Here is a 25,320-nt window from a genome sequence, read left to right on the forward strand (position 1 = left end):
TTTAAAAGTCATAGTGCATAGTCATGCACACACACTCCTGTTCTCATTCTCACATTAGGACATGTTTTTGATAAGACACCTTAAGCTGCCTTGGTAGGTTGCTAGGGAACAGACATGAGGATCGAGCTGCAGAAGGCCTATGAACAGACTCCGTTTAGAGGTCATTCTGAGGCATAGGGAAATGCCTTACTACAGTCAGTTGAAGTTTGGTACAGGTAGACTAGATGTGTTTTAGGCTTCTGTATTTGATGAGTAGGTGGTTATTTCAGACCTATGCTTTGTGAAGATGGAAAAAATGTTTGTGCATGTATTTTCCCCCCCCTGGTAGTCCAGAGTCGTCCTTTATACAAATGGAGTCTGAAGTGTAAGCGTCTGACATGTATTGGTCAGCTCAACTTGTTATTCTAGGATGTGGTAAACTCCGAGTGAAACCACAAGACAAGATCATGACTCTTATATGTTGCAGAAACTGTGGCCTGTAGAATAGGCAACATTTATTTAGTCAGAAAACGTATGAGAAATTCCATTATCTGTGGTCATGTAGAATTATTTTTCTTAGATACCCCTATTTTGCTTAGATAAAAAAAAAAGTTTAGTTAAAGGATATGATGGACATTAGTTTGATATTTGAACTGACCTGAAAGCATGTTGAATTAGTAAATGGGAGGAAAAAAATGTACATGAATGCTTGTTTTTGTTTTCTTGTGATTCATATGTTTTTTTTATGTTTGGGGAAAATCTCCCAACTACAAATGTAGAGGCTAAAGTGCATTCATTTTGACGCAGTATAGATGAAGGTAATGGAAATTGAAAAGGTGTTTTCTTGTTTTTGAAATGAGTATAATGGGGACCCATGGATTCAGTCCCATTGCTTACTGGGCAAGATTATTGCCAAACAAACTTCTTTGGCTTTCACGTGTTTACCTAGATAAAGGGCTATCAGTCAATCAAACATCCTTCCATTCATCTGTTCTGTAATTTTCCGCTTTGCCTACAGTTGCAGGCATGGTAATATCTGAACATAATTGTTTGGACATTTTTCTGTAGTAAATAATAGGCTATTTGTAAAAATAAATAAATTCTATTGATCTTTTCTTTTGGTTTCAATGTTCAGAAGCTTGTATCTCTCTTTTCCTCTCAAGCCCCCCACCTGGTCCACATGTCCTCTCTGGTATACCAGCAAAGAGGGCACAAGCTAGGTTCAGTGGCAGGTTGGGTATATGGTCCCTGGTGAGGTAACTATCCCCAGGTGTGACGATTTTGGGGGGGGGTGGCTTGAGTCATGGCTCGTTGCTTAAACCTCTGAATCACGAGGAACCCCTCCCACTCCAGGGGGCCCAAACATGGTCACAGAGAGTGCGTGGCAACCCTCACCAATGTTGGTCTTTTTTGAGGCAGGGTTCTTGCCCACGCATGTACTGCAGGCACAGTGCACAATTTATATTTTGAGATTGTTTGCCAGTACCAAACAATTACTGTACTCAAACCCACATGCGACGTCTCACTTACATATGCATACTGTCCTATTGTCATGAATAGCAAACATGCTGTTTTTTTAATGGACTGATCTGTATTTGACACTGATCAGAAGTCTGCTATTGGCACCAGCGCCATCAGTTGTCAGCTCAAGTTTAATTTTACCTTGCTCACTAGGCCAAAGCTCTGTCATTGTAGAATATTATCCTCCTTTCACCCGAAGTGTTCCTCCTCATTTCAGCGACACACGCCTCTGTAATATACTGTACCTGACTAGGCTATGCAAAAACATAAACCCACTGATGTATGCTGCAATAACTCCTGTCTGTAGTTGCCAGTACAAGCAATATTTCTGTCACACTGCACCTCAGTTGGTATGTGTAATGTCTTTGTTTAAAAAAAATATATTAAAAAAAAATATATATATATAACAAAAATTCATGGTTAATATTGCTACAATGTCATTTGTGTGTATGCTTTAAAAGTAAATGTGTATCTTCATGTTACCTCTTGGTGTGTGGGAAGGGGAGAAAAGATGAAGCCATTCTAGTAAATTCTTCACCTTTCTGTTCATCTTTAGTGACATAGTGGATAGAATGTTTTGCTCTCATTCTAATTTGTTAAGTATATTACTCTTGCTTTCATTATTATGGGGGGGGTACATCTGTTTTGGTGGTTAAAGTAGTGTTTTGAATGCTTTTTGTGGGATTAATGCCATTTAATCTTTCCTCAGACTAACATTTATTCTGTTTGCTCTGTGGGTACTTTTGCCACTGGTCCATCCCTTGTGTGTTGCCCTGTCATGGCGCATTGGGTGTCTTTGTAAACCGTAGCACGTCTGTCTGTTTTTAGTAATAAGGTCTTGCCTTTTTCTCCTCAATTGCCCAACCTTTTGCTATAGATGGCGACCTGTATAAAGTATGGAAGTCAATATAACCCAATGCTAGATGGCAGAGTGACGACCCCTCAGCTAGCCCAGAAGATTTTTAATTTTTACATGGTCTCACTTAGGGGTGGGTTGCACTTGAATTATACAACACTAAGGCAACAATGTACTCTCCCCATAATCAAGAATGCTCTGTTACCCACTTGTAACCCAGATGTTTCTTGCATCTCTCTCACTACCATAGTTGGATAATGTCAAGCGGATGTTCATTCGCGTGGGAAGACTTTTCCAAAACAGCACAAATACCCGCGCTTTGAAAAGGTAGCGGTTGTCCAGAAGCGTATACCCCTTTCATTATCACCTAGAACAAGACAAACATAGGGGAATGCACTGCAATGTGTGGTACATTTGAATGCTTTGGTTTAGTGGGGGTCTGCTATGTACTCTAGGGGTCATTTGTATTTTATTTTTTATAATAAAACAAACCTTGGCACTCAACTGAAGTTGTACTGTTGTTTTTGCTTTGAACTTTCTAGTTTGCTGTTGTTTCTCAAGCCTAATAGTGTTGGTGTTTTGATAGACTACCTGAGAGCATAACGTACTCCACAGTATGCGGTTCCCCACCCAGGCATCTGAACCAGTTGAGCTATTGCTCGAGGAGCATCAGAAGGCAGTGAGATGGTGCCTGAGGCACGCGGAGGAGGAGTACCCAAGACATCCTCTAACATACTCTTCTTTAGGGACAAAGTCACATGTAGTCTCACATTGCCAGATATGCCTAAAAGGATGGGGGCAAGACTTCCAAGTATAATATTAGTGCAGAACACAAACTTAACTATGTGTGGTTTCATGATATACAATCGTGTGACGAGTTTAATATTTCCTTCAACCTACAGTGATGGTAATACAACATTACCTGCTATCATTCCTACTTTGACACCCATTTGTTTGAAACTAGGCCAAAGATATGATGGGACTCGTTTGTATATATGGTACATCTTAATGACCTACTTTCCCATATCCTGAGCTGACGAGTGAGGAAGCAACATCACTAAGGGTAGTAACTTAATGGCAAGAAAAACGAGTTTACCATCAATATAGTAAACGAGCTCCTGTATTTGACATATTGTGGAAAGATGAGGCACAGACCGAGTGGCTTAACAGGAGTAAAAGGCTGTCATACAGTGGGGAAAAGGCAGCATGTGCAATGCAGTGTCTTCAAACACTGCTCATGAGGAGATGAGACAGTTTAGATGCAGTGTGCGGCGCAGTGGATTGTCTTGTTTTTCTCAGAACGTGGAATTAAAATGGATTGTATCTGCAGTATCCCATTTCCAAACTATCCCTTTCAGAGGGACTCTATAATCCAATGTTACCAACCTTTCTCGGTTACTGTACCACCAACTGAATTTTGTTCTGCCCGGAGTACACCCTTGTGCATTTTACCAGTAGGCCTATGGTCTCATGAGTTAAGTACCCCCCAGGGGTCCTAGAACTCCTGGTTTGGAACCACTGCTATCATTTATTGAAATTCCTTTTGAAATTTTAATGGTTAAAATTCTGAGGTCAGGTGTGGGGAAAAACAGTAAAGTACACATTGGTTTCGGATCGAAACCACTGGCTAGGGCGCTCTGGTAATATGCCACAAAACCAAAACAGTTTGGGTGGGTGCAGAAAAGCAAAGGGGCACACCCTAGCTTGAAGTTGAGTCTGGATACTGTAAGATCAGGCAACTCAAATAAATGAATGCAACCAAAAGGAGAGGGATTGGTCACCTTTTCATTTCATATACAGAAAAAAACCGACCTAATCAATCTTAACATAAATAGTGGTAAAAGAATGACTAGTCTAGCACCTTCATGCATTCTACTGTAGATTCAGTTTGACAACAAAAGCATATTCTCTGCAACCATACATTTTTCAAACTAATAAAATTGAGTATGAGAATTCATTGAAACCGTCTGAATCAATTGAAATGCAAAGACTTACAGTGCCTTGCGAAAGTATTCGGCCCCTTTGAACTTTGCGAACTTTTGCCACATTTCAGGCTTCAAAGATATAAAATTGTATTTTTTTTATGAAGAATCAACAAGTGGGACACAATCATGAAGTGGAACGACATTTATTAGATATTTCAAACTTTTTTAACAAATCAAAAACTGAAAAATTGGGCGTGCAAAATTATTCAGCCCCTTTACTTTCAGTGCAGCAAACGCTCTCCAGAAGTTCAGTGAGGATCTCTGAATGATCCCAAGTTTACCTAAATGACTAATGATGATAAATACAATCCACCTGTGTGTAATCAAGTCTCTGTATAAATGCACCTGCACTGTGATAGTCTCAGAGGTCCGTTAAAAGCACAGAGAGCATCATGAAGAACAAGGAACACACCAGGCAGGTCCGAGATACTGTTGTGAAGAAGTTTAAAGCCCGATTTGGATAAAAAAAAGATTTCCCAAGCTTTAAACATCCCAAGGAGCACTGTGCAAGCGATAATATTGAAATGGAAGGAGTATCAGACCACTGCAAATCTACCAAGACCTGGCCGTCCTTCTAAACTTTCAGCTCATACAAGGAGAAGACTGATCAGAGATGCAGCCAAGAGGCCCATGATCACTCTGGATGAACTGCAGAGATCTACAGCTGAGGTGGGAGACTGTCCATAGGACAACAATCAGTCGTATATTGCACAAATCTGGCCTTTATGGAAGAGTGGCAAGAAGAAAGCCATTTCTTAAAGATATCCATAAAAAGTGTTGTTTAAAGTTTGCCACAAGCCACCTGGGAGACACACCAAACATGTGGAAGAAGGTGCTCTGGTCAGATGAAACCAAAATGTAACTTTTTGGCAACAATGCAAAACATTATTTTTGGCGTAAAAGCAACACAGCTCATCACCCTGAACACCCCATCCCCACTGTCAAACATGGTGGTGGCAGCATCATGGTTTGGGCCTTCTTCAGCAGGGACAGGGAAGATGGTTAAATTGATGGGAAGATGGATGGAGCCAAATACAGGACCATTCTAGAAGAAAACCTGATGGAGTCTGCAAAAGACCTGAGACTGGGACGGAGATTTGTCTTCCAAAAAGACAATGATCCAAAATATAAAGAAAAATCTACAATGGAATGGTTCAAAAATAAACATATCCAGGTGTTAGAATGGGAAAGTCAAAAGTCCAGACCTGAATCCAATCGAGAATCTGTGGAAAGAACTGAAAACTGCTGTTCACAAATGCTCTCCATCCAACCTCACTGAGCTCGAGCTGTTTTGCAAGGAGGAATGGGAAAAATTTTCAGTCTCTCGATGTGCAAAACTGATAGAGACATACCCCAAGCGACTTACAGCTGTAATCGCAGCAAAAGGTGGCGCTACAAAGTATTAACTTAAGGGGGCTGAATAATTTTGCACGCCCAATTTTTCCATTTTTGATTTGTTAAAAAAGTTTGAAATATCCAATAAATGTTGTTCCACTTCATGATTGTGTTCCACTTGTTGTTGATTATTCACAATGTTTCACTTATGTTTGAAGCCTGAAATGTGGCAAAAGGTCGCAAAGTTCAAGGGGGCCGAATACTTTCGCAAGGCACTGTACATTGATTGCAAGCACCATAGAGGCAAATATGACATGATGCTGTTTCTAGAGCGAAGCAGAAAAGCGACGGATCAATTGCCAGATAGGCCATTGAAAACATCTTTGGTGTGACACGGATCAAGTGCTGATGGGACCTGGTCATGTGGAGTTAGAACACATCGGTTACTTTGTCTCTGACATTCAAAACCCTAAAACTGAGTATAAATCCATCTCCCCAGACCCTTAAAAAGACAACCAAACTATTAACCAGCAATGGCACTGTCTGACAACACGGAGGTCATTTTCACACAGTAAGTACATAATAATAATAATATGCTCTCTATATTTGTGTAGAGTAAGGCCTGGTTGGTGAGAGTAGGGGTGGGGACAGACAAACTTTCTGTATGTCTACTCATGGCAGGGGTCAGTGTGGTTGGCTACTGTAGTTGAAATGCATTCACCGCTGCTCAGTCTTTCCCAGGATTCACTAGTGTTGTCCCAATGGTACCTCTGTCCATCAAGCATATTGGTCTACATTGGGAAGTCAGTTACATTGTCTCCATCTTGCCAGTCATTTCAGTGTCTCAGTGCAGTTGTCGTCAGACTACAGTAGTGGTTATGATGGGAGGCCTCCCTCCCGCTCTTTTTCCCCTCTCTCCGTCTCAGTAGAAGCGTTTGCGTCTGTTCTCGTTCCAGTGGCTGTAGACGATGAGGCCGACCACGATGAGCAGGAAACAGCCCAGCATGGAGAAGAGGATGGTGAAGAACATAGCAATACTACTCCACCCTTCTTCATTCTCACCCACTGACACAGAGAGATAGAGATGTTAGTATGGATAGAAAGTGAAAAATAGTGACAAGGAGCCATAATAAGTAGGCCTTAGACAAGTACAACTTGTCTGAGCCAGAACAGCCCATAGGGGCAGTAGCCTATCTCCTGTTTCTGTAGCATGAGGCAGCTTGATGTACAAGTACACCCCCTGGACAGGAAGGTAGTTTATCACATGGCCTTACCCCCAATCCATCTCTTTAATGCTGAGTGACAAGCAGAAAGGCATCAGGTCCCATTTTTAGTGTCTTTTTGGTATGACCAGGGATCGAATCCCCAAACTTCTGCCAGTCTCAGGGCAGACACTACATGCCACTGAGTTGGTTAAAGAGCCCTAATACTATAACATCATTTGATTGTATATATATTTGAGCTTTTTATCAAGAATAACTGTTATTTGAGTAGAGTCACGCCAATGAAGTGTATGTTTGTGAGAGGTAGTGAGCCTTACTTAGGTTCATGTTATCTACACTGGGTAGAGTGATCTCATCTTCCTCCTCCTTTTCCTCGGTCTCACTGCGTAACACAGTCAGCTGGTACAGTTTCAGGGAGACCACATCGTGATTGTCTGTGGAACAGACCGTTTCAGTCATTCAAAGAAAACTGCACCAAGAACACATTCAAATGGATCAAAATACAATATCTTAGTTCCCTATTAGACCACATGCCCTCAATTTGACTTACGTGTCACATTAATTTCATTCTGGGCACATCAAAATAAATTATAGTGATAATCTGGGATGGTCATATCTCACTTGAAATTAGAGACCTCAATGAAACACCAAGTAGATGAAGTAAATGAAAACTAGGCGCTAATTCATGGCAATAAAACAGCTGATTTCATTCACGCTACTATGTAAAACACAGTAGAGGGGAGTACTACCAGAGAGATCTCCAGTGACGGCCGAGGCTCCAAAGTAGTAGCCCTGTGGCAGCCGTACCCCCGGTATGTCCAGGCAGTCCCTCCATTCATGCTGCCCATCAATGTCAATCATAATCTAGTAGAAATAGAGATTAGGAGTATGGTTAACAGGGTCAGCCAGGTCACCCGTGACACAAGTCAGTATTCGACATCCATCTATGTCTGAGGACGCCGGGAGATGACGTGGAAACCGACCAATAGGTTCAAGTACAGTGTAGGTTTTGGTTTTGCTAGGGTGCTGTGGATAGGAATGTCATACAAGCAAGCCAATACAGCAAGCCAGTAAGCATCTGCCTCTGGTGCCAAAGGTTGTATGTTCGAATCCAGCAATATAACATTTTTGTTTTGTTTTTTTAAAGCCTATCCCAAACCTTAACCATTCGGACTTAATGCCCAAAGTTAACCCTAACCTTAAATGTTAGTTAATGCCTAAACTTAACCTTAAACACTTTGAAATGTGACATTTGGAACAACTTCGAAACTTTACATTTTGAGAAACATGCATGAACATCTAATTCTGACGTGAGACTGTGAGAGCTAGTTGAACAGAGTATGCCCAGGCACTACCTAACACAGTCAAAGCATCATATCTCTGACATTCTCTTGCAAAGTTGAGTTAATGGGTGTGAATGAAACAATTCACTTCAACACAACAGATTTCTGTTTGTACAGAAGTGACCCAATATGCATCTTGGATGAAATGAGGCATTACATTATTATTAAGTTAATACACAATAACTTGGATATTGATAACATCGTAGAGTCGTTCAAATGTATGTGTGTGTGTGTGCCTGCTCTCACCGTGAGCCTGCGACGGACATATCTGATGAAGATGAAGGTGTCGTGGTTGAGATTGCGCACCATGGCGTTGCAGCCGCCCAGCTCAGTGGGACGCCCGTCTCGTTCGTGGTCGTAACTAATGCTTCCGTTCCCCACCATGGCCAACACAAAGGGGAAGATCCTCTGGTGGAAGGTGTGAAAAAAGAAAGCAAGGTACCGAATAGTGAGAGATAGAATCAGAACAACAGGTTAAAGATGCAGCATCCACAACAGTACAATACTGCTGCTAATAGTTGCTTGAGTGACCTCATTCTCTACCTGATCCCCTACTCGTCCAAATGCACATTTTTATTCAAGGTGCAACCAATTGTTAATAGGTAGTAAACAACAAGAACGTGGGGCAGCATGTTCATTAGGGGGTTGATGAGAGTAGCTAAGGAGAGGGGTATGGGGGGGGCATTTGGTATGGGTGGTCCAAACATGGGGTACCTGTGTGCGTGTGGTGTACCTCGTCTTCTGTGCCTGTCTCCGTAGGGATGCACAAAACAGAGAAGCACAACACAACACCATTACACAGGTATGTGAGCCCTGCCCAAAACAAGCACTCCCAACAAAACCTCATAAATATTCCACTGTATTGGCTTGCTTGTATGACTACGGTCTGTTTTGAGGTGGGAGGTGTTAGTTAGCTAAGGCCCCTCTCAGAGCACAGGAAGATCAGGACATGTTGACCCAGATTTGACCCAAATACTGCTGTCAGACAGTACAATAAAATAAAATGGAAGTGGTTGAGATAAAGTCCTATAATTGGTGACATAGCATATAACAGTATTGTAGCTACTCCTTCCGTCCACAGAAACACATAGAAGAGGTTGACAGGTATATGCACATACTGTACCTCAAGGTGTTTTTCCTCATTGGGGTACGTGTCCACAAATACACCCAGCCCTGTGAAAAGGTCCTGATTCCCAAACACAGGACCTACACAATGACAGAAATGCATTTATACAGTTGCATTTTATTGTACCTACACTCTGGTATTTCTGTTGGAACTACATTGTGGGACAGTACCTTTCTGCATGCGCTCCTTGGTGTACCAAATTGCCAGTCCATCCCCATTCAGATTCTTCTTGCCTTGGCCATGAATCTTAAAGTGCACTTGTAACTCCCAGTCCCTTAGGTGACAGGGCTGGCCACACAAACATACATACATAGATAGATAGATATTACCATTTTGGCAAAGCTGTGCAAAATGTGACATGCATAGAGAGCAGTGGAGGCTGGTGGGAGGAATGGCATCAATGGAACGGTATCAAACATATGGAAACCATGTTACACTCCATTCCATTAATGCCATTACAATGAGCCCATCCTCCTATAGCTCCCCCCCACCAGCCTCCTCCGATAGAGAGAATCAGTATCAGTGATGTAGACTTAACAATGTGCAATGTTCTGTACTCACAATGCGGCTCCACACTGCCCCCTGCTTGCTCTGCATGTCTGTTGTGAGGCGCACCTGCTCTGTGGTTACCATGGCATCGCCCATCAATTCCCAATGGGAGGAGCTGGACGACCCCACACCTAAGCACACATTATTTGTAACACACATAGAACAGAAAAGACTGAGGGACAGTTGTCATATTATATAAAACAAGTTGTACATAGCGTAGAGCCTTGATGTAGTGGGAGCAAAAAACGATCTTACGAGCATCAACACTCCACAGTCAGTATAACATTGTTGCAATGTCGAATATACAGCATTAATTTCAGCGTTCTCACATTATACTATAATAAAGGGTGATACAATGGCGCAAACGTTACCTTGATAGGGTTTTGACAATGAATGCTCCCTTTTCAGAAACTCCTCCATTTCATGATTATCATCGTCGGCAAAAGATCGACAAGTTGTAATAAGAATAATCACAAACGTCCAATATATTTTTAGAGTCATGGTCTGACGAAGAAAAATATCGGAGAGAATATTCAATATCTGGCAGTTGTTGTTTGTGGCGGCGGCCATTTTAGATTACGACTCCTCCCATTCAACCATAAAACGCCCTATGGCTTGTGATTGGTTTGTAGGGCCGCATTGAGTCTTGTTATTTGTTCACTCGGCTGTCAATCACTTTCCACTTTCCAAATCAAATACATTTTTATTTATCACATGCGGCGAATACAATTGGTGTAGACTTTACAGTGCAATGCTTGCTTACGAACCATTCCAAACGATACAGAGTAAAACAATAAACATACATATATATTGAATAACTAACACGAGGAATAAAATTAAATACTCAAGAATGGCGCTATATACAGGGAGTACCAGTACCATATCAATGTATAGAGAGGTACAAGGTATTTGAGGTACACTCTTAAGAAACAAAATGGTTCCAAATGGTTTATTCGGCTGTCCCTAGGATAACACTTTTTGGGGACAGCCAAAGAACCTCTGTGGATAGGGTTCTACATGGAACCCAAAGCAGGGTTACCCTATGGGGACAGCCAAAGAACCCTTTTAGGTTTTAGATAACACTTTTTTTCTAAGAGTTTAAATACAGTATGTACATGAAGGCAGGGTAAGGTGACATTGTGATAGATGATAATAAGAGTAAAATAAACAGAGCAGCAGCAGCAAATGATGAGTGCAAAAGTGTATGTGAATGTACGTATGTAATGTGTATATGTGTTGTGTCAGTCTATGTGTGTGTGTATATAGTGTATGGGTTTTGTGTGGGAGTGTCAATGTAGTGTGTGAGTGAGTGTGTATATAGTTTGTACACTGAACAAAAACAAAGATTTTACTGAGTTACAGTTCATAAGGAAATCAGACATTTGAAATACATTCATTAGGCCAAAAATCTATGTAATTCACATTACTGGGATTACAGATATGCATCTGTTGTCACATATACCTTAAAAAGAAGTAAGGCATGGAAAACAGTCAGTATCTGGTGTGACCACCATTTGCCTCATGTTGTGCGACACATCTCCTTTGCATAGAGTTGATCAGGCTGTTGATTGTGGCCTATGGAATGTTGTCTGACTCCTCTTCAATGGCTGTGTGAAGTTGCTGGATATTGGCAGGAACTGGAACTCACTGTCATACATGTCGCTCCAGAGCATCTCAAACGGGCTCAATGGGTGACGTGTCTGGTGAGTATGCAGGCCATGGAAAAACTGGGACATTTTAGCTTCCAGGAATTGTGCACAGAACCTTGCGACATGGGGCCGTGCATTATCACGCTGAAACATGAGGGGATGGCGACAGATCGTATCTCTGTGCATTCAAATTACCATCGGAAAAATACATTTGTGTTCGTTGTCCATAGCTTATGCCTGCCCATACCATAACCCCACCGCCACCATGGGGCACTCTGTTCACAGTGTTGACATCAGCAAACCGCTCACCCACACAATGCCATACAAGCTGTCTGCCATCTGCCCAGTACAGTTGAAAACTTGATTAATCAATGAAGAGCACACTTCTGCAGCTTGAAAGTGGCCATCGAAGGTGAGCATTTGCCCACTGAAGTTACAGTCAGGCAAGACCCTGGTGAGGACAACGAGCACACAGATGAGCTTCCCTGAGACGGTTTCTGACAGTTTGTGCAGAAAATGTTTGGTTGTGTAAACCCACAGTTTAACCCACAGACGATTCCGCAGGTGAAGAAGCCAGATGTGGCGGTCCTGGGCTGGCGTGTTTACACATGGTCTGCTGTTGTGAGGCCGGTTGGACATACCGCCAAATTCTCTAAAACGAAGTTGGAGGCGGCTTATGGCAGAGAAATGAACATTAAATTATCTGGCATCAGCTCTGGTAGACATTCCTGCAGTAAGCATGCCAATTACATGCTCCCTCAAAACTTGAGACATCTGTGGCATTATGTTGTGTGACAAAACTGTACATTTTAGAGTGGCCTCTTATTGCCCCCAGCACAAGGTGCACCTGTTTAATAATAATGCGGACTATTTAGCAGTCTGGCTATTTAGCAGTTTTATGGCTTGGGGGTAGAAGCTGTCTCTGAGCCGAGAGCCATTGCTCCGATACCGTTTACCAGACGGTAGTTGTGTGAACAGTCTATGGATTGGGTGGCTGGAGTCTTTGGCAATTTTTCAAACCTTCCTCTGATACTATCAATAGAAACATGCAGAGATTGGCTAAATCAGATCAATATCTCGGTCTATGTATGATGCCTATTTATGATGCTACAGTCAGAAAGGAAGAGGCGATCCAGTACCTCTGCTACAGTGTGATCCATTGAGGTAGCCTATATGAACGGTGTGACCGATATATTCCGCTAAATCCCAATTTCAATTATGTGTTAATCTTGGTTGTCACTAGTTACAAACAGCCACAAAGTCAAAATTGGCTATATGTTAAAACCTCATGAAAACAAAGATTCACTTTTTGGTCTTAATTTAAGGTTAGGGTTAGGCATAAGGTTAGTAGCGTGGTTAAGATTAGGTTTAAAAGAACACTAACTGTCGGTGTATGACGTCAATTATCATCAGGGACTATCTATAAATTCTTTACTTTTGTCATGGGACTTGGACTTTATCCTTCTGTGAAATATTATATTTGTGAGTTTATAGTGGTTGAATCTCATGATAATAGTCCTAATAATGTACCAGTACATTTGAAGTCAGACAAATAGACTACAGTATGCTTTTTTCACTTTCTGAATAGCACCCTACAGTTTTAGATACTCCCTCAGTGTGTCGCAATGCAAGACTTGATTCGCACAACTGCTAGTTGTGGGACTGTCCATCTACAGTCATGGCCAAAAGTTTTGAGAATGACACAAATATTAATTTTCACAGTCTGCTGCTTCAGTGGCTTTAGATATTTTTGTCAGATGTTACTATGGAATACTGAAGTATAATTACAAGCATTTCAAAAGTGTCAAAGGCTGACAATTACATGAAGTTGATTTCAAAGAGTCAATATTTACAGTGTTGACCCTTCTTTTTCAAGACCTCTGCAATCCGCCCTGGCATTCTGTCAATTAACTTCTGGACCACATCCGGACTGATGGCAGCCCATTCTTGCATAATTAATGCTTGGAGTTTGTCAGAATTTGTGGGGTTTTGTTTGTCCACCCGCCTCTTGAGGATTGACCACAAGTTCTCAATGGGATTAAGGTCTGGGGAGTTTCCTGGCCATGGACCCAAAATATCAATGTTTTGTTCCCCGAGCCACTTAGTTATCACTTGAACAGTTTGGTGATGAACAATGCTGGAAAAGGCATTGTTCATCACCAAACTGTTCCTGGATGGTTGGGAGAAGTTGCTCTCAGAGGATGTGTTGGTACCATTCTTTATTCATGGCTGTGTTCTTAGGCAAAATTGTGAGTGAGCCCACTCCCTTGGCTGAGAAGCAACCCCACACATGAATGGTCTCAGGATGCTTTAAACCACTTGAGCCACAGACTACAAATAAGTGTCATTATGTTGGAAAAATTGCGAACAACATTACACAGGTCTTATTTTCACGATTTGGACATTCATTTGCTTTCCAAACCTAATAAACATGTGGAAATGTGAGCATAATTTTGTATTCCTAGTTGAATTAGGTATGGAGTGTAAACAAATTACAAACTTTTTTTACATTTGAATTTCAGCAGCTCCTCAAACATGGTCCAGAATGTCCACTGACTACCCTTCTATATTTCACACCCTTTAGTTTGTCCATTTTCATCTCACACGTTTGTACATTCATTTTTCAAAATGTAAAATGTCAATAGCTCCTTGGTTATGTGACCTAGGGACTTCAAACAAGGTTCAGAATGCCCACTCAGTGGGCCTACACATTGCACACCCGTTAGTTTGTAAATTTTCATCTCACAAGATTTTACATGAATTTTCTAAATTTAAAATCTCAATAGCTCCTTGGTCATGTAACCTAATGACTTCAAACAAGGTTCAGAATGTCCACGGACTACCCTTCTATATTGCACATCTATTAGTGTGTCCATTTATCTCGCAATATTTTACATTACATTTTTTAAAATTTAAAATTTCAATAGCTCCTTGATCATGTGACCTTCTGACTTCAAACATGGTGCAGAATGTACCCTTCTATATTGCACACAGTACGGTTGTTTGTGTACTGTAAAATCACGCGGTGTAACGTACATGTTTCATAGTTTTAAATTTCAATAGCATGTCAATTACACACCTAAGAAGCGTGCAGTGGATATACACCCATATTGCATAACCTCTAGTTATGTCTCTTCTATATTGTTGTACATTAATAGTAGTTTGACAATTAGGGGGTTCAGTCCAGTGTTGGGTTTACACTTTTCTTTAATATTTATCTATAATAATTGGTAGTTCTAAGTACTTATTTTCCATAATTTTTTCCCACAGTATTTAACAGTGGTACACAATAGGAGAGAGACAGATAATATCTCATTTAGTCGTTAATATCAACCATAAAGGAAAAGGGCAAAGTATGAGTGTCATGCTATTAATTGTCCAAAGCAGGGATGGAGAGTGAGCTGGTGAGGTAGGCTGCAGTGGGTTTGCTGGTCAATACATATACTGAACATGTAACCACAGTAATGGGGGCAAGTAAATAAAAATGTAATATTGACAAATGAACCTGAAATTGTAGACCTTTAATCTTTTCCAACATGTCAGACACTTAACTTTCTCTTTATCCCTGGTTGATGTACATTTCAGAGCCTCTTCAGTGTGGATGGGGTATAGCATACATATTCAACAACAAAGACTGCACTTCCAGTTTGTGTTCTTTACTCTTTTGAACTCTTGTGTCTTCATTCCTAGGCACAGCACATGGAACCACCATTGGCATGCAAAACATTCAATCTAAAACAAAACAAAGCGTAACACGTTATAAATAATATCAAATATCAATGCAGTATGACGAATAATGAATTAGCCATGTTATATCATAAATTGTCTTTACATGCAGTCACTGTTGTCAAAAGATTAGAAACATGTTAAATAAAGTTACTAACCCAGTTAGTCTTTGGGCCACATCCAGGTTCTTTATCAGTGGCACACATGAAGCAGTTGTTGGCTTTGTTGAACTCTGAAATCATAGGCATGAACTGAACATACTACATAAAAATAAAGAATTTACATTTACTTTGAATTAAATGTCATTACATACTAGACATTTTTAGTACACTGCTCAAAAAAATAAAGGGAACACTTAAACAACACAATGTAACTCCAAGTCAATCACACTTCTGTGAAATCAAACTGTCCACTTAGGAAGCAACACTGATTGACAATACATTTCCCATGCTGTTGTGCAAATGGAATAGAGAGCAGGTGGAAATTATAGGCAATTAGCAAGACACCCCCAATAAAGGAGTGGTTCTGCAGGTGATAACCACAGACCACTTCTCAGTTCATATGCTTCCTGGCTGATGATTTGGTAACTTTCGAATGCTGGTGGTGCTTTCACTCTAGTGGTAGCATGAGACGGAGTCTACAACCCACACAAGTGGCTCAGGTAGTGCAGCTCATCCAGGATGGCACATCAATGCGAGCTGTGGCAAGAAGGTTTGCTGTGTCTGTCAGCGTAGTGTCCAGAGCATGGAGGCGCTACTAGGAGACAGGCCAGTACATCAGGAGACGTGGAGGAGGCTGTAGGAGGGCAACAACCCAGCAGCAGGACCGCTACCTCCACCTTTGTGCAAGGAGGAGCAGGAGGAGCACTGCCAGAGCCCTGCAAAATGACCTCCAGCAGGCCACAGATGTGCATGTGTCTGCTCAAACGGTCAGAAACAGACTCCATGAGGGTGGTATGAGGGCCCGACGTCCACAGGTGGGGGTTGTGCTTACAGCCCAACACCGTGCAGGACGTTTGGCATTTGCCAGAGAACACCAAGATTGGAAAATTTGCCACTGGCGCCCTGTGCTCTTCACAGATGAAAGCAGGTTCACACTGAGCACATGTGACAGACGTGACAGTCTGGAGACGCCGTGGAGAATGTTCTGCTGCCTGCAACATCCTCCAGCATGACCGGTTTGGTGGTGGGTCAGTCATGTTGTGGGGTGGCATTTCTTTGGGGGGCCGCACAGCCCTCCATGTGCTCGCCATAGGTAGCCTGACTGCCATTAGGTCCCAAGATGAGATCCTCAGACCCCTTGTGAGACCATATGCTGGTGCGGTTGGCCCTGGGTTCCTCCTAATGCAAGGCAATGCTAGACCTCATGTGGCTGGAGTGTGTCAGCAGTTCCTGAAAGAGGAAGGCATTGATGATATTTACTGGCCCGTCCGTTTCCCAGACCTGAATCCAATTGAGCACATCTGGGACATCATGTCTCGCTCCATCCACATTGCACCACAGACTGTCCAGGAGTTGGCGGATGCTTTAGTCCAGGTCTGGGAGGAGATCCCTCAGGAGACCATCCACCACCTCATCAGGAGCATGCCCAGGCATTGTAGGGAGGTCATACAGGCACATGGAGGCCACACACACTACTGAGCCTCATTTAGACTTGTTTTAAGGACATTACATCAAAGTTGGATCAGCCTGTAGTGTGGAGTGCAACTTTTGAGTGCAACTCCAAATCCAGATCTCCATGGGTTGATACATTTGATTTCCATTGATACTTTTTGTGTGATTTTGTTGTCAGCACATTCAACTATGTAAAGAAAAAAGTATTTAATAAGAATATTTCATTCATTCAGATCCAGGATGTGTTATTTTTTTGAGCAGTGTATATCCTCAGCCATTTCTTTTCGCAGTTGCTCCATGTGTTTTTGAAGGCTCCGTATCAATTTGGGAGGGGATGTTGGGGAAGTTCTGTGCAACTTCCTTGACCATCTATGTAAGGTCCTGGGTGTCGTGAATGTGGAGTCAGGCGCAGGGAAACAGAGAGTTCAGTATAGTGCTCTTTTAATGCACACACAGTGAAAACACGGCTACCCACTAAGCACTGGGTGCTTAAAACAAAATGCCCCAGATACGGGGAACGAAAATATAACAGCACTATACACTAGCATACAACAGCACGTTCGTCTCTAACCAACACCAGGGTTACAATATTCAATCCCGCACAAAGAAACGGGCGGGCCGGCTGACTAATAAAGCCCAACTAATTACAAACTGAAAACAGGTGCTATCAATAAACATATAAGGAGGGGGAGGAAAGAAATCAGTGGCAGTTAGTAGACCGGCGACGATGACCGCCGAGCGCCACCCGAACAGGAAGGGGAGCCACCTTCAGTCGGACTCGTGACAATCTTCACCAAAAAATAAAATAGAGTTTTTTAACGTAATTGTCACATAACAGCTAACCATTTATTATTGAAAATATAACTATCAAACCTGCATTACAAAGACCCCACCGCTGAAGATGTCCTGCTGCATGGTGTGAGTTATTTCCCCTCCTTTCCACTTTATGTCCACCCAGTCGTCTTTTCCATGGCAGGATAGTCTCATTTTGAAGTACTCTTTTTTTATGTAAACATAATGGAATTCTGATTAGTTATAGGCACATGAATACACAAGCCAAATGTGTATGCTGTTTTCCTTATCACTATAATCTAGTAGTAGTTTAGTAGTAGAGGTAATTTCCTTTATGCCCTATTCTACACACAGCCTAAATTATAGGCACTGAACCATTTACAGGACAATAACAAAAGTAGCATATAGGATCCAACCCTATCACAGAGTGAATACATGTTGAGCGTTTGTAGACTTTAAGAAAAAAATATTAAGTGACAGTTTCATCAGTACTAAAAGAAAGTCATATCACAAAGATCACAGATGACAGTGCCCACCAAATCTATGACAATAGAGAATGAATTGTTAGCACCAAAGTGTGTTTGTCAAAATAATATTTGAAAATGTCAGTTGTTGAACATAATACTTCTATTTGCAATAGCAATTTATGATATGTGCAGTTGAGGAATATTCCATGTACCAACACTACATGTAGAACGGACATAAGACAATCCCACATACAGCATTTTTGTATTTATTATTTCAGCTTTATTCAACCAAGTAAGCCAGTTGAGAACAAGTTCTCATTTACAACTGAAACCTGGCCAATAAACAAACATACAGTCAATAACACAATAGAAAAGTCTATATACAGTGTGTGCAAATGAAGTAAGATTAGGGAGGTAAGGCAATAAATAGGCCACAGTGGCAAAATAATTACAGATGGGCTATGTGCAGGTGCAATGATCTGTAAGCTGCTCTGATAGCTGATGCTTAAAGATAGTGAGGGAGATATGAGTCTCCAGCTTCAGTGATTTTTGCAATTAGTTTCAGTCATTGGCAGCAGAGAACTGGAAGGAAAGGCAGTCAAAAGAGGAATTGGCTTTTGGGGTGACCAGTGAAATATACTTGCTGGAGCACGTGCTATGGGTGGGTGCTGCTATGGTGACCAGTGAGCTGAGATAAGGCGGGGCTTTACCTAGCAAGGACTTATAGATGACCTGGAGCCAGTGGGTTTGGCGACGAATATGAAGCGAGGGCCAGCAAACGAGAGCATACAGGTCGCAGTGGCGGGTAGTATATGGGGCTTTGGTGACAAAATGGATGGCACTGTGATAGACTGCATCCAATTTGCCACTCAAGGATCGGTAGGATAGTCAGTTTTACGAGGGTATGTTTGGCAGCATGAGTGAAGGATGCTTTGTGGCGAAATAGGAAGCTAATTCTAGGTTTAATTTTGGATTGGAGATGCTTAATATGAGTCTGGAAGGAGAGTTTACAGTCTAGCCAGACACCTAGGTATTTGTAGTTGTCCACATATTCTACGTCAGAACCGTCCAGAGTAGTGATGCTAGGCGGGCGGGCAGGTGCGGGCAGTGATCGGTTGAAGAGCCTGCATTTAGTTTTACTTGAGCAGTTGGAGGCGACAGAAGGAGAGTTGCATGGTTAGTTAACACAGTGTCCAAAGAAGGGTCAGAATTATACAGAATGGTGTCGTCTGCGTAGAAGTGGATCAGAGAATCACCAGCCGCAAGAGCGACATCATTAATGTATACAGAGAAAAGAGTCGACCCGAGAATTGAACCTTGTGGCACCCCCATATAGACTGCCAGAGGTTCGGACAACAGGCCCTCCGATTTGACACACTGAACTCTATCTGGGAAGTAGTTGGTGAACCAGGTGAAGCAGTCATTTGAGAACCCAAGGCTGTTGAGTCTGCCGATAAGTTCCTAACTTCCCTGAAAAGTTGCATATCGTGGGGGCTATTCGATGCTAATGCAGTACGCCACAGGATGTTTTTGTGCTGGTTAAGGGCAGTCAGGTCTGGAGTGAATGAAGGGCTACATCTGTTCCTTGAATGGGGCATGTTTATTTAAGATGAGGAAAGCACTTTTAAATTACATTTACATTTACATTTAAGTCATTTAGCAGACGCTCTTATCCAGAGCGACTTACAAATTGGTGCATTCACCTTATGACATCCACTTTACAATAGTGCAAATAGTAAATAATAACCAGGCATCCTCTACTGACGGAATGAGGTCAATATCTTTCCAGGATACCCGGGCCAGGTCGATTAGAAAGGCCTACTCACTGAAGTGTTTTAGGGAGCGTTTGACTGTGATGAGGGGTGGTCATTTGACCGCGGACTTAGCCAATGAGGCAGTGATTGCTGAGATCCTGGTTGAAGACAGCATAGGTGTATTTAGAGGACAGGTTGGTCAGGATGATATTTTTGAGGGTGCCGGAGTTTATGGATTTGGGGTTGTACCTGGTAGGTTCCATGATAATTTGGGTGAGATTGAGGGAATCTAGCTTAGATTGTAGGATGGCCGGGTGTTAAGCATTTCACAGTTTAAGTCACCTAACAGTACAAACTCTGAAGATAAATGGGGGACAATTAATTCACATATGGTGTCCAGGGTGCATCTGGCGGCTGAGGGGGGTCTGTAACAAGCGGCAACAGTGAGAGACTTATTTCTGGAAAGGTGGTGTAGAAAAGGCCCATGGAGTTGGTGGAATACTCCTTTAATTCATTGCCATCTACTCAGCTGGGCCAGGGGCGCTTTAATTAGGTCAGGTGGAAATGTCCTACAGATCTCAACTCCATAAAAGGAGGAAATTGCCATCGCCTGATCTCGCTGCTTTCTCTTCCCTAAATCCATCTGATCCAGAAGTTCTGTGCGTCCATGAATCCACGTAAGTCCACCGACTCTTACCTTTCATCTGAATGATCTGTGGTGATCGGGAGAGTGGGCCATTCAGTTATTGTTTATAGTTATCACCGCGGAGCGCGGCTTGGAGCGCACGCTTCAAACATATTGTGTAATGTGAATTGTTAATAATGACTGCTATGATTTGATCTTTGATTATGAATTTGATTGTATACATGTTATTTGTTTCCTTTGTGATGCAGCACAGACTACCAGTAAATATACCACTTTATGGTTAAAGGAATTCCTGCCTCAGTCTCATACATTCCTCTGTCACCTGACACGTGACCACCTGTTCACCTTCACTGTCAGTCATCCTACCTGTCCAGCAACCCACACAGATTCCACTAATCTTTCAGGTGGATTTTTAAAAGTAGAAGCTCAAACTGTTTGGGCACAGACCTGGATAGCATGACAGAACTCTGCAGTAGATTGCAACACCACCTCCTTTGGCAGTTCTGTCTTGGGGGAAAATGTATACATATACATAGAGGCATTTTTCAGCTATGATTTTACCACTCAGAATCCAGACTAGATATGACAATGTTGCCAGCACAGGACGTAATACACCCTTCCAACAATCTACTTATTGATCTTCTTTACTTCTTATCTGGTAAACTGCTACTGTGTGTCAACAAAAGAGCCCCAATTAGGGGTTAGTGTACAAGTAAAAAAGGTCTGGTTTAGATCAAAAACTATTGCCTTGTGTCCCCATTCATAGGGGCATGAGAGACTAGTCAGTGGTAGAATTGAGTTGGTACTTTATTGGCCCAAACACCCACAGACCAACAAGGTTGAGGTTACTCACGACAGTAATTAGAATGTTTTTTGTTGTTGTATTGATGCATTGTGTTTTCTAACTATCCAAGAATTGGATCCAAAGTGTTAGGAAGTATTTGTTCCCATAAATACAAAGGAGGATGTCTCTCCTCATTCCTCTGGCACTTTAGTCAGACTGCCAGACTGTGTAACACAGAGCCAATCAGGAGAGAATACATACTGGTCAACGGTGCCAATTGAAAGTCAAGGGGTGTGTCTGTGCCTTTTGGATTACTCTCTCTTTACAGAGAACCCCTGTGGTTCAAGTCAAGAGATACCCTTCCCCTTTCAGTCTGCTCTGCTCATGTCTGAAAGTGACAGAGCCAGCAGCCTAGAGTTTTTCACAGTATGTCATAAAAAATTATGACACTTATGAATGTAGGTAAAATGCTTATATGTATTAGATCCAGTACAATGGAATAACTAAGACCTGAATGCAGCGTGTTCCGATTCCCCCTTCTATTTCTGTCCAACAGGGTCAACCAAAAACACTTGGCCTGATGGTTCATGCAGATACTGGGGAAGCAATATAGAAATGTATTGATCCCTTAAAATATTTGACTATTAAATAACCCATATCACAACCCTCATACCTCTTCACAAAAATGTACCTAAATCAATTTTGGTAAAATTATTTTACTCAAAAAAGTAGGAATGCGTAGGAATTTAGGAATTAGGAATTTATTTTCCCAGTTAGAAATAGTAGGCCATGCATTAAATAACTATTTTCATCAGAAAAACAAACCCGCAAATGCACTATTGCATTTTGTAAGTTGTCTGCAGGTGGCTTACTGTGAATGCACTCAAATATCAAGTCATTATCAGGTTATGTAAACTGTGTTCTAATACTCAACGTAGAAGGATTTGTCTTAATAGATGCTATGAAAAGGATTCTTTCACCTTATCAAGCTCACTCTGACTGACAAATCCCTGCATATTACTGTGATTAGAAAGAGCATATGGCCAAGTAGTGTTTCCATGTTTTCCATGAGGCCTACCTGTGCACCTTCCTTTAAGCACCTCTGTTCAAACACCTCTCCTGTCCTTGATCCATACCACATACAGCCATTTGTGGATCTTATCAGTGTCCATGTGAAAGATAGTTATTGCGAGCATGGAACATTTGTTGACTTAAAAAAGCAAAGCTTACAGTTTAAGTCTAATATCATGATATGAAAGTAGACAAACACCAGAGTGTGTGATATGAAAGGTTTAGTCAGTGGACATTCTAAACCTTAGGTCACATGACCAAGGAGCTATTGAAATTTTACATTTTGAAAAATGTATGTAAAATCTTGTCAGATGAAAATTGACAACCTAAAGAGTGTGCAATATAGAAGGGTAGTCAGTGGACATTCTGAACCTTGTTTGAAGTCCCTAGGTCACATGACCAAGGAGCTATTGAAAATGTTAATTTAGAAAAATTCATGTAAAATTTTGTGAGATGAAAATGGACAAACTAAAGGGTGTGCAATGTGAGAGTCCAATTCCGCCACTTCTGGTAATCTGTATCTGGAACAGGTTATGGTACTGATTATGCCAGAACACTAAATTCTGAGCACAAATGACATATTCTGTAACACTGTATCTGTCATTTCCCTTTTTCAACTACCACACAGGCTACTGAATGTGTTTTACAATACACTTATCGACAATTGATTGATGTTGTAATAATTTAGGCCCTAGGCCCTAAGTCCCTAGGTCACATGACCAAGGAGCTATTGTCATTTTACATTTTGAAAAATGGATGGAAATGGACAAACTAAAGGGTGGGAAATATAGAAGAGTAGTCAGTGGACATTCTGAACCTTGTTTGAGTTCAGTAGGTCATATGACCAATGAGCTATTGAAATTAAAAAACGTAAATAAATCATTTAAAATAGTGCGAGATATAAATTGACAAAAAATAAATGTGTGCAACGTGTGTCTATGCCATGGGGTTAGCTAGAACCAGTTTTGAAAGTTTTACGAGTAATGGTTAAATAGCTATTGGAATTTGAAAATGTTGATTTGTCACAATTTTTTATTTTTTATTTATTTCACCTTTATTTAACCAGGAGGGCAAGTTGAGAACAAGTTCTCATTTACAATTGCGACCTGGCCAAGATAAAGCAAAGCAGTTCGACAGATACAACGACACAGAGTTACACATGGAGTAAAACAAACATACAGTCAATAATACAATATAAACAAGTCTATATACAATATGAGCAAATGAGGTGAGAAGGGAGGTAAAGGCAAAAAAGGCCATGGTGGCAAAGTAAATACAATATAGCAAGTAAAACACTGGAATGGTAGTTTTGCAATGGAAGAATGTGCAAAGTAGAAATAAAAATAATGGGGTGCAAAGGAGCAAAATAAATAAATAAATTAAATACAGTTGGGAAAGAGGTAGTTATTTGGACTAAATTATAGGTGGGCTGTGTACATGGGCTGTGTACAAGTGCAGTAATCTGTGAGCTGCTCTGACAGTTGGTGCTTAAAGCTAGTGAGGGAGATAAGTGTTTCCAGTTTCAGAGATTTTTGTAGTTCGTTCCAGTCATTGGCAGCAGAGAACTGGAAGGAGAGGCGGCCAAAGAAAGAATTGGTTTTGGGGGTGACTAGAGAGATATACCTGCTGGAGCGTGTGCTACAGGTGGGAGATGCTATGGTGACCAGCGAGCTGAGATAAGGGGGGACTTTACCTAGCAGGGTCTTGTAGATGACATGGAGCCAGTGGGTTTGGCGACGTGTATGGAGCGAGGGCCAGCCAACGAGAGCATACAGGTCGCAATGGTGGGTAGTATATGGGGCTTTGGTGACAAAACAGATTGCACTGTGATAGACTGCATCCAATTTGTTGAGTAGGGTATTGGAGGCTATTTTGTAAATGACATCGCCAAAGTCGAGGATTGGTAGGATGGTCAGTTTTACAAGGGTATGTTTGGCAGCATGAGTGAAGGATGCTTTGTTGCGAAATAGGAAGCCAATTCTAGATTTAACTTTGGATTGGAGATGTTTGATATGGGTCTGGAAGGAGAGTTTAGTCTAACCAGACACCTAAGTATTTGTAGTTGTCCACGTATTCTTAGTCAGAGCCGTCCAGAGTAGTGATGTTGGACAGGCGGGCAGGTGCAGGTAGCGATCGGTTGAAGAGCATGCATTTAGTTTTACTTGCATTTAAGAGCAATTGGAGGCCATGGAAGGAGAGTTGTATGGCATTGAAGCTTGCCTGGAGGGTTGTTAACACAATGTCCAAAGAAGGGCCAGAAGTATACAGAATGGTGTCGTCTGCGTAGAGGTGGATCAGAGAATCACCAGCAGCAAGAGCGTCCTCATTGATGTATACAGAGAAGAGAGTCGGTCCAAGAATTGAACCCTGCGGCACCCCCATAGAGACTGCCAGAGGTCCGGACAGCAGACCCTCAGATTTGTGTAATCATTGAGAGGATAAACAGGGTTACATGTTGACCAGACCGTTCACTCGCGAGCGTCCGCATGTTGATTTTGTCGACCCACACCAGACACGATCAGGACACTGATCCAACTATATATTAATTTGAGAACAGGTCGAAAAGCATCAAACATTCATGGCAATTTATCTAGCTAGCTTGCTGTTGCTAGTTAATTTGTCCTGGGATATAAACATTGGGTTGTTATTTTACCTGAAATGCACAAAATCCTCTATTCTGACAATTAATCCACAAATAACAGGGTAAACCGAGTTTGTTTCTAGTAATCTCTCCTCATTCAGGCTTCTTCTTCTTTGTACTTTATATGGCGGTTGGCAACCAACTTTAAGGTGCATTACCACCACCAACAGGACTGGAGTGTGGACCTCAAATTAGCAAGCAACAGCAAGCTAGATAGCTAAATTGCCAGACATGTTTAATGCCTTTTCTGACATGTCCCC

General features: G+C 41.7%; 1 protein-coding gene across 3 annotated transcripts; it reads right to left on the minus strand.

Moving 5' to 3' along the window:
- Positions 1-5,835: 5,835 nt before the first annotated feature.
- Positions 5,836-10,494, minus strand: LOC124007114 (VIP36-like protein). Of its 3 annotated transcripts, none has more exons than XM_046317432.1 (9): positions 10,289-10,494; positions 9,930-10,048; positions 9,539-9,656; positions 9,366-9,448; positions 8,957-8,983; positions 8,489-8,650; positions 7,649-7,763; positions 7,217-7,333; positions 5,836-6,741 (listed from the first exon to the last, which is right to left on the minus strand). In XM_046317432.1, exons 1-9 carry the CDS (start codon positions 10,485-10,487, stop codon positions 6,599-6,601), a joined length of 1,083 nt encoding a protein of 360 aa, XP_046173388.1. In that variant the 5' UTR covers positions 10,488-10,494; the 3' UTR covers positions 5,836-6,598. The 3 variants fall into 3 exon arrangements, with proteins under 3 accessions (XP_046173388.1, XP_046173389.1, XP_046173387.1); XM_046317433.1 differs by having other exon boundaries at positions 5,836-6,635; positions 8,957-8,989; XM_046317431.1 differs by having other exon boundaries at positions 8,957-8,989.
- Positions 10,495-25,320: the final 14,826 nt, after the last annotated feature.

This window comes from Oncorhynchus gorbuscha, linkage group LG20 (assembly GCF_021184085.1).
Source record: "Oncorhynchus gorbuscha isolate QuinsamMale2020 ecotype Even-year linkage group LG20, OgorEven_v1.0, whole genome shotgun sequence".
Lineage (NCBI taxonomy): Eukaryota > Metazoa > Chordata > Actinopteri > Salmoniformes > Salmonidae > Oncorhynchus > Oncorhynchus gorbuscha.

Coding starts and splice junctions, on each gene's coding strand:
- LOC124007114 (XM_046317431.1), bottom strand. CDS start 10,487: ATGGCCGCCGCCACAAACAACAACTGCCAGATATTGAATATTCTCTCC. Junction 7,334..7,648: donor CGTCACTGGAGATCTCTCTG/GTAGTACTCCCC, acceptor TCTGTTCCACAG/ACAATCACGATGTGGTCTCC. Junction 6,742..7,216: donor TGTAGATAACATGAACCTAA/GTAAGGCTCACT, acceptor TCTCTGTGTCAG/TGGGTGAGAATGAAGAAGGG.